This window comes from Stigmatopora argus, chromosome 1, assembly GCF_051989625.1.
Source record: "Stigmatopora argus isolate UIUO_Sarg chromosome 1, RoL_Sarg_1.0, whole genome shotgun sequence".
NCBI classification, from domain to species: Eukaryota; Metazoa; Chordata; class Actinopteri; order Syngnathiformes; family Syngnathidae; genus Stigmatopora; species Stigmatopora argus.
In genome coordinates this window covers 15,617,940-15,628,031 of record NC_135387.1, presented here as the reverse complement: position 1 = coordinate 15,628,031, position 10,092 = coordinate 15,617,940, and the positions used below count along the sequence as shown (strand labels likewise).

The window sequence follows — 10,092 nt, the reverse complement described above, 5'->3', positions numbered from 1 at the left end:
CGATATGAATCTTTAAACCTCTTTGTAGTTTATATATAAATAACTTCAACAAGTTGATTTGTATAATTTTTATGGGAGTGTATGCGATAGCATTATCAGTACTATGAACATAAATGGTTACCGCTAGTTCTTATTTTACAAATGTTCCTGATTGTATTTCAACGTCTAACATTTACAACCTATGACACCAAGTTTACTTTTTTTTCTCAGAGAATCAATGTATTGAGAAAAAAAGTCGTCGATAAGCAGGAGTTCTAGATGACACACCTCTTCATTTCCTCACAGAATTGTAACTGAATGACAAGTCTTCCTTTTTAAAGGGTGGGTCATGCATGAACTTACAGTATGTCACCTCGCTAAATGACGCGAGTAATTAAGAAATCTTCCTTAATCCAGTAAGTGTGAAGAATATCATGTCACTGGATGTCTGGGAAAGCTATAGTGAAGAAAATGAAATGCATAAACACACAAAAAAATAAGTATTTTAAGAAAAAAACAATCGCTACAAGAAAGTTGCAGTGAAAACATACAATTTTGGAGGCAGAATTTTAAAACAAGTATTTTCAGGACTAAACTTTCCAGTTTGAATTACTGTATGCATGCCCTTTTAAGCAGTTTATCTGAAAAGTGAAAAATAAGTAATAAAAAAAGTGTTGGGTGTTCTTTTTAATTCATATTGAAATTTAAGTGTAATCAAGTAATGAATGAATCTATATTGTGAATATAATTTCCTCTAAAGTTTGTACAATGTGAGAAATAGAAAGGGGCAAAAGGCAGGCAAAAAGCAATGCTGTGGTTGAAGTTGGTGGAAAAGTAGGAGGTAACGGAGGGAGAGGGGAGTGGTTTGAGGGGTGGACCCGAGGGCCCAAAAGGTTTATATAGTTTAGCGGCTTCCCCTCTCTTTCTGCCTTGTGTCTGTGAGTTCTCACATCAGCCAGTCCAGCCTGTGCCTCTCTGTCTCCCTGTGTGAGCTTATCCAGCAATGATGCAGACCTCCAAGCAAACTACCTATTCAGTGCGCACCCAGCAGTCAAGTGGCAAAGGTTCTGTATACAGGGCCCCAACTATCCACGGTGGGGCCGGGGGGAGCCGTGTCAGCATCTCATCCAGTGTGCGTAGTGGGCTGGGAGCAGGTATGGCCCAGGGAGGAACAGGGGGCTTCTCCAGCAGCATCCAGGTGAGCGGCAGCGGAAGCAACATCACAGGAAATGAGAAGTTCGCCATGCAGAACCTCAACGACCGCTTGGCCAACTACCTGGAGACGGTCCGGAACCTGGAGCAGGCCAACCAGAATCTGGAGATTAAGATCAAGGAGGCCATGGCCAAGAGTGGACCAGACTTCAGAGACTACAGCAAGTACCAGGCCATCCTGGATGATCTCAGGAGAAAGGTGAGGATGGCTTTCGGCAATGTGCTTGATGTCTATGTCAGAAAACTATGTGGTGGGTTGGATGGGGCTGCTAGGTGGGTGAAATGAATGAATGAAACACAGAGTCATATATGACCAGAGAAAAATAGTGAGTGGGATTTAGCCAAACATTCATCAGCAGTCGGTGTTAAATCATCGACAGTAAATACCTAGTAGACAGAGTTCTCTGGCCTCCTAAGCGTCTCTGGCCAGGCCCCCACCCCTACACCTCCTGTTCCTCTGTGGGCCAGAAATAAGGGCCTCAACCGGAAATACGGCGAAAGCTTATGAAAGGTCACGTAGGGCGGAATACAAAGAAAAACATAAGGATAGTTTCTAGGGACAAAAAGCTTTGGCCATGTTTTCAAATGTCCCCTTTTTAACAATTTTATTTTAACAATTTTATACCAGTTTTATATTTTAACTGATTTTGTGCTTTTATTCGATAAACGTTTCGTACCGTCTTAGAAATAATATGTACAATACAAAAGGAAATTAGGACATGTGATGATGAAAATGCATCTCATTATTAAGAACATTGAAAAAACTATTAAAAATATGGAAAACTGGATTTAAATTGCTTCAACATTATCATGACGAGGGTTGTGGTGATGCTGGAGTTTATCCCTGCTAATTATGGAGAGTAGGCGGGGTACGCCCTTGATTACTTAACAGCCAATCGCAGGGCCCAACATTCTAGTTAATTTTTAAACTCAATCCAGTGAGAAAAAGCCTCACAGTGGCACGGAAAATAATGGGATAGCAGCCTAACACCGAAAATGGGGGGCAGCAACACATTTATGTACGTACATGTATTAAATTCAATTTATCATACCTTCTCAATAGATTTACATTGTCAAACAGGGCATCACAATGTAGATGAAAAATTATTGTCCCTAAGGTACTTGTCACAGGAGTCCTGTTGGTGGGAAGAAAAAACTATTTCAACGGTTTTTCCACCCCCATCTGTATAAACAGACTCTCACGTCAGCAAAAACCACAAGGCACTAAAGACACCGGCCAATTGCAAACACACACCAGCATTTACACATAAACACACAGAACCCTGACCTCCATTACTACCTTCCTTATGCAAATCTCATGCTATCACCCAATTGGCCTAAATATGTTTGCAGCAGGACTGGGAGAAGTTGACTCGGTGGCAGTCTCTCATTGGCTATTGGGCTTTTCACGTTTCCCACATTTATCTAATGTACAGAGGCAAAGGTAAACAGTGCGAACTATATCTGATTAAATATACATTTAGTAACTCTAGATTTTCATCTACTTTCTCTTTGTATTTAAAAGTATTTCTTTTGCTTATCCCAAAACAGACATGTTAGAAAATCCTAGAAAGCTATTAAAGCACTTTAAACCATTATTATATTTCGTAGCGTAGCCTTTAAAATAATAGGAATTATTATAAAGACCAGTTCAGTAAAGCTCAAATAACTTTTTTTTTCATCATCATAATTCTTGATGAACAAAACGTTAATATCTACAGTAGTTTATCTTGTTTTGGGAAATAAATTACATTTTTTAATAAGTTAACAAGGATGTGAAAGCTACCATCCAACCTACTTTCGTTTAGCATCGAAAGATTATTAGTTACTTGTTATGAGAGTAAGCAAAACAAGAACTAAATTAATAAAATTCAATGCCCAAAATGTAAATGAATGGTTAAAAAGTTCCCCACCCATATTGTCTTTAAAAGCCTTTTAGCGTGAATGTCAAGGGATAGCTCTTTTGTTCCTCTCCCTATTATCGGTTTTCAACTTATTAAATAGCGTTCCTCTTTTGTAATCCTGTCGCAGGTGTTTGATGCCACCATGGACAATGCCCGCCTGGTCCTCAACATTGACAATGCTCGCCTGGCAGCCGACGACTTCAGAGTGAAGTAAGTCACGATTGTTTGCTGAAAATGGCAACCTGAAACCAAACAGCTGCAGACACGCCCTAACTGCTAAATGGCTTTAAGAATTAATACATCTCTATTGTTATGTAAAGATTATTCATCATTTCTACATCATTGTCACATTGTGATATTACAGACAGATTGCAATTGTTATTTCAATACGAAATGTTTTTGATACAGACTTATCAGCAATGAAAATAAGGCACAATTGTTTTCAGTTAGGCAAAATGGGCTCAATTTCTGAATTTGACCCATTTTATTATAATCTTTCTCAAATAACCAAGTGTCTATGATTAGATTCGAGTCTGAACTGGCAATCCGCCAATCTGTGGAGGCTGATATTGTTGGACTGAGGAAAGTGATTGATGACACCAACATGAGCCGCATGAACCTTGAGAGCGAGATCGAAACCCTGAAGGAGGAACTCATCCACCTTAAGAAGAACCACGATAATGTGAGTTGATCTTTAAACATTATTTTTTTTCAGACTGGTCTAAATAAGCAGACATTTTCAGAAACACCATCTGTTTTGCAAATTAAAAGAATGACTCCTTAAGAATGACTTCTGGCTTTTGATTAATATAATGGTAGTATGTATTTTCACCAACACTATGTCACACCAAAAATCCAAACACATGCCTTGCACAAAAAAAACACATGTAACATAATAAACAGATTCCAGTGTGCTTTGGAATAGAATACTCAGAAACTTTAAATGTAAATGTATTGTGAAAGAAATCTGAATCTGATCTGGTATGTGGGGTGTATTTTGTTAAAGCAAACACAATTATAGAATCCAAACCTGGGCTAGTATTACTACAGATACATCTTTTATATCTTCTCTTAGATAAGACATGAACTTCTTTGAGAGAGACAATGTTCTGAATCCATTTTTACAAGTGAATTTCTACTTATTTCTTCAGGAAGTAATGTTGCTCCGTAGCCAGATCGCCCAGTCCGGAGTCCACGTTGATGTTGATGCTCCTAAAGGGCAAGACCTCGCTCAAATCATGGCAGAGATAAGAGCTAAGTATGAGAAGATGGCCCAGAAGAACCAAGATGAACTCAAAGCATGGCATGAATCTCAGGTAATTTATTAGACAATAAATTACGACTGGACCGTTCCCCCTTTTCCCCACGGCATCTTACGGTCAAATCTTGATATCAGATGACAGAAGTACAGACCCAGGTCACAGTGAACACAGAGGCCCTGAAGAGTTCCCAGACAGAGTTGAATGATCTACGCAGACAGCTTCAAACCTTGGAGATCGAGCTGGAGTCCCAGAGGAGCTTGGTGAGAAGCAAATACACTTCACACTTCGCTGATTTTAACACAACGCTTATCTCAGCTCCCTGAAATGCCCAACTCAGCATGTACACATTGACTTTGTTGGTATAAGCTTTACACACGGCTGACCTGTTGCTTATGGTGTTGTCATCAGTCAGCTGGCTTTTCTGATTTCACGTGTTAACCTCTTCACGTTGTTACCCTTCCTCTTTTGTAGAAAGGATCCCTGGAAGGCACACTGAGAGACACAGAGATGCGCTACAACATGGAGATCGAGTCCCTCAACAGCGTCCTTTTAGGCTTGGAGGCTGAACTCACACAGCTACGTAACAGCATCCAGTTGCAGACCCAAGACTACGAAACACTGCTCAACATGAAGATGAAGCTAGAGGCTGAGATTGCTACATATAGAAGGCTGCTGGATGGGGGAGATTTCAAGTGTGTAGATTATCCCCCACAGAAAAATAATTTGGGGAATTGAACTGTTGGACTTGATGTATTTCTGTTTTTCTCTTCAGGCTTCAGGACGCTCTGGAAGAGCAGAAATCAGTAAAGACCAAGGTCATGACAGTGACACAGACCCTGGTGGATGGCAAGGTCGTGTCCTCCAGCACAGAAACCAAGAACCTTTGAGAACCTAAGGCAGCCATTAAACATTCGCAGCAATAATAATAACAACAATAAATTCAATTGGGCCATATCTGATGTTTTACTCCAATTGGCTGGAAGCTTCTTAGTTAAAGAGTAACTAACCCTTAAATTTGAAAACACTGCTGTGATTATCTTGACTTCTTTAGAACAACCCCTCACAGGCTGACTGAATCAAAAACTGGACCAGAAGAAAACAAAATCATCTGTTATTTATTTCATCACAGACATTCTGCTATTTATGTGTTTGTATGCTGGCCTGCAGATGTCTTCTCATGTTATGAGACGAGCGGAGGGATGTTTTTCTTTAAAAAAAAAGCCAAAACTAAGGACATCAATGGTGAAAATACATATCACTTTTCTGACATCCTTGTTTTTTCTCCAAGTCCAGTTTAGCGCGTCTGTCTGTCTGTCTGTTGTACTGTGAGGTTAAGACATATCAATAAAATTTATTCCAGGGATCGCTCTGTCAACTTTCTTTATTCAGGAATGTGAAACTCCAACGTGGATGGTAGCCACTTATTCACATGGTAAATAAGAAAAAAAACATTTGCATCCCATCGTCGGAAAAATGGACATTCATATATAGATACATCAATACTAGATGGCTATATCCTTGTGTAACATGTACTCTTGGTAAGGCACATAATTCTTATGCCCACAGCTAATGGCTAAACCATCTACCGGCCTGCCAATACAAATACTAATGATGTGAAAATACAAACTGTATTCAAATAAGAAAAAATACAGAGTACACAGTTCTTAGTATGTACAGGTTTTGAGAAATTATATTTAAATACATAATGTAATGTCAGAGTAACTTTACATGGTTCATAAATATAATATAAATGACAAATGAAAATTACAGACACTAATATTTAAACTATAAATAAAAAAAACATCAGAAAATTCTTATCCCCATTGGATTACAAATTAACACTGTAGTACGATTATTACTTCTTATCTTTGTGAGGCACATGTCATAAACTCTTGTGTACTTTGCTTTCATTATAATATTCCGTGCATTTTGCATTGAACTGTTAATCTTCAATAGGTGCTGTCCCCCATTGAAGAAATGTGAGAAGTAATTGTAGACAGTCGATTGTAGAAATTACTTATGACGTAATTATAAAATGAGTCAACAGCAAATCATAAGCATTGTTTAACTTTAATGAACGGTGCCTATGCTTGCTATCATTAAATTAGATTGTGCAGGGATAGAAAAGCTTTTGTATAAATAACTACAATCCTCAAAGAGCCATTGGGGTGCCCAATGTAATAATAAATGTCTCTTAGACACACTCACTTACGGACACACAAGTATCAAGGTTTCGGCACACTCGTATGTCTTCAATCTGCATCATCAAAGGCGTTGCTCGGACAAAGTCTGTCCTACATAGGTGAAAATGCAATAGAGATAAGAAGGGAGTGGTAAGAAGGTATATGGGCCTCCACAATCATATAAAAGACACCAACATTATCTAGCGGGTTGACTCTCACCGGGCAAACATCTCTGCGCTGCACGCATTTGCACAGTCAAGAACATGGAGCCCCTGATTATGAAACGTAACGCTAAACTTATGTACACCCCCACAGTGTACGGTGGGGCAGGGGGTCGTGGAGTCCAGATCTCTACGTCCAGCTCCGTCTCACGTGTTGCCTCAAGATACAATGACGACGGGCATCACTACCAGTCCTCAGCTTCTATTTGCGGGACGCTGGCCATTAAGGATGAGAAGTTTGCCCTGAAGCAGTTGAATGACCGCTTAGCCAATTACATGGAAACTGTGAAGAGTCTGGAAAAGGCCAACAGCCAGCTGGAAATCAAAATCAGGGAAGCCATTGGGAAAAGAGGCCAACTAGAGGAGGGACGGGACTACAGTAAATATCATGCTATCATTGCAGATCTCAAAGCAAAGGTGAGCCAATTTAACATTTTAGCTGAAACTGCAGCAAACTGCACTGCATATTGCCTTCAGTGCACAATACGTTTTGTATGCCGCATAACAATGGATACCTTTGAACAAATTAATCTGCTTTGTCTTTTCATTAGTTATTCCATATTAAACCAACCCTGATCGTCTCATCTCATCTCATTTTCTGAACCGCTTTAAATCTCATTAGGGTCGTGGGGGGTGCTGGAGCCTATCCCAGCTGACTCCAGGCCAGAGGCGGGGGACAGCCTGAATCGGTGGTCAATCGATCGCAGGCACCAACCCTGATCAATTTATCAAAATTAGCGTTGTAATCTCTCAAGTATTAGAAGAACTCTGTAGTTTCATCTCTTTGAAGTGGTTGAAAAATCTGCCTTTGTTTTACAGATTACTGATGGGATTAAGGGTAACATGCAATTTGCTCTCACTCTTGACAATGCCCAATTGGCCTCGGATGACTTTAGAATCAAGTGAGTGATTGAACATTGCAAACCACAGGCTTCCGTATTTGAAGATGCAAAAATGATCTCTCTTTGTGTCTCTGTTTCTCAAAAGAATGGCGTATGAGATAGCCATGCGTCAGACAGTGGAGGTCGATGTTGAACAACTACGAAAACATCTGGATGACACTAATCTATTCCGTCTGCACTTGGAGAGCGATGTTGAATCCCTGAAGGAAGAGTTGATAAGCCTTAAGAAGAACCACAAAATTGTGATTGAGCATCAGCAGCATCACATTACAAAGTCCCTACACATTTCACTTATCAAAAAAAGGACAATAAATTTACTGTTATTTGTGTTTGTTTGACTAATAGCACAGGATAGGCTTTGCTCAGGAAATCACTCCCTGTTTATTTCCTCTTCAACAGGACGTTGCTGAATTGCGTGCCAAAACCACTCAGGTTGGCGTTCATGTGGATGTTGATGCCCCCAAGGGCCAGGATTTAGCTGGGATCATGGAGGGCATGAGGGCTAAGTATGAAAAGATCATACAGAAGAATGCTGAGGAGGTCAAAATATGGCATGAGTCCAAGGTACTCCAAGTGATTAGTGAGAGACAGTCGGTGCCCCCATTATTATGAACTGCCTATTGGCGATACTGTGTGCAGATCACAAAGGTGCAGGTCCAGGTAACTGAGCAGAGCACAGCACTGAAGGAATCTACAAACCATCTGGCTGAAATAAACAGGAATTATAAGACATTGGAAATTGATCGGCACGCGGCACTGTGCCTGGTAATGTTTTGTTTCACTTATTCTGATGATAAAGCATATGAACGGCAGAAATATATGAATCAGATAACCAGACCTCTCATAACTAGATTGAGACACTGAAGGCATCACTCCGGGAGATTGAAATGCGCTACAACATAGAGATAACTAAGTACAATGGGATCATTCTGAGCCTGACGGAAGAGCTCAGGCAAATCCGCACTGAAATCCAGGAACACACGAGAGATTATGAACACCTCTTGAATATCAAAGTCAAACTAGAGGCTGAGATTGCAGAATACCGGCGGCTGCTTGAAGGAGAGAATCCCGTCAAGTAAGTTGGAGCAAAAACGGCAAAACATCATTACAATGCATGAAAAAAAGCTTTGCCAAGATGTGTTTTTTCCTCAATGAAAACTAAAATAGATTTCACCCATTTCTGCAGGCTTGAAGATGCCCTCAAAAAGACGGTTGAGACCAAGGTGGTGACAGTCATTCAAACTCTAGTGGATGGCAAAGTGGTGTCAGAGAGCAAGGATGTGAAATCCGATGTAGTAGTGGAGCCCTAAAAAACGAACTTGGGTGTGGTTTTACGAAACTAAATATTTGCAAATAAATTTATGGCAAATCTGACCAACACGTATTAATATTACATTTGTGGGTCCTCACATTGTCGATGTTTAAATATGTCATGCAATATGCATTAATCCATATGAAACAAAACAAAAAAACACAGCCACAGAGATTTTTTTGCTGTCTTCAAGACACCGGCTGGCAGAATAATAAAATGAGAGAATTGGGAGGAGGAAATTCTTTCTGCTTCTGATAAATGAACACTCTGACCCGCAGCATTTTAGACATGTCCGATTGTGGGCAGAACGCCATATTCCCATGCCTTGTCCAAGCAACCCATATTTATCACTATTCTTATTACCCTGGCTTCTGTTTGACAAGTACACTGACCTCTTATGGAATGTCATGTAGGTTTATAGTAATAGACTTTGGTACAGTAGCTTGCTGCAGAGTGAAAATCATCTTCAGAGTTTAACAGTCAGAACTAAATCTAATCACTTTTATTTTTTAATGTTTAAGAAAATTTGTTGATTTCTGCTAAATGTGTAGAGCCCCAGTCAATAAGCTAAAATTATGAATTAACTAAAAGTAGCTTGGAAGACAAATAGATGGAGAGAAGGAATTCCAGGGAGTATTCAGGAGGTGGATACACAGATAAGGGGCGAACTAAAAGCAGTGGGGGGAAATTCCTACATGCCAGCAATTCCTCAGCAGTCTCCTTAGAGATTGGTTTGGAAAAATAGCACAGTCTCCCAATAAAGCGGAAACTCAAAGGATTTATCATTTGAAACCAAGAGGAAACGGTAGACATTCTCAGCAGGGTCAACTTGTATGTTGCCTTAAGGAGGCCTTACAAAATCTGGGCATTGAACTCTGGAAGCATAGCACACTACAGGATGTAGGATGTTTCAGATTCTCTTTCTAGATAATATAGAAGAAGAAAAAAAGCAATGGGTCCATTTCTCTACAAGACTTCCTCTTAAATTCCAGCTTTACTCTACTCCTACATCTACTCTTTAGGTGTGAGCCGAGCATAAATTACTCTTTATAGTTTATCCTCATTTGAGAAACGTTAATGTGGCTATTAAAATCAGCTTCATAAGTGGCTCTAAGTA

At 39.8% G+C, this 10,092-nt stretch overlaps 2 protein-coding genes across 2 annotated transcripts; both read left to right on the top strand.

The window, feature by feature from the left end:
- Positions 1 to 898: 898 nt before the first annotated feature.
- On the top strand, positions 899 to 5,720 carry krt18a.1 (keratin 18a, tandem duplicate 1). The gene is made up of 7 exons (XM_077602074.1): positions 899 to 1,390; positions 3,223 to 3,305; positions 3,621 to 3,777; positions 4,247 to 4,411; positions 4,492 to 4,617; positions 4,829 to 5,049; positions 5,130 to 5,720. The coding sequence occupies exons 1-7, from the start codon at positions 983 to 985 to the stop codon at positions 5,242 to 5,244; spliced, it is 1,275 nt and encodes a 424-aa protein (XP_077458200.1). The 5' UTR covers positions 899 to 982; the 3' UTR covers positions 5,245 to 5,720.
- A 1,029-nt stretch (positions 5,721 to 6,749) lies between these two features.
- LOC144075236 (keratin, type I cytoskeletal 18-like) lies at positions 6,750 to 9,049 on the top strand. The gene is made up of 7 exons (XM_077602087.1): positions 6,750 to 7,178; positions 7,581 to 7,663; positions 7,749 to 7,905; positions 8,063 to 8,227; positions 8,303 to 8,428; positions 8,515 to 8,738; positions 8,850 to 9,049. The coding sequence occupies exons 1-7, from the start codon at positions 6,804 to 6,806 to the stop codon at positions 8,971 to 8,973; spliced, it is 1,254 nt and encodes a 417-aa protein (XP_077458213.1). The 5' UTR covers positions 6,750 to 6,803; the 3' UTR covers positions 8,974 to 9,049.
- Positions 9,050 to 10,092: the final 1,043 nt, after the last annotated feature.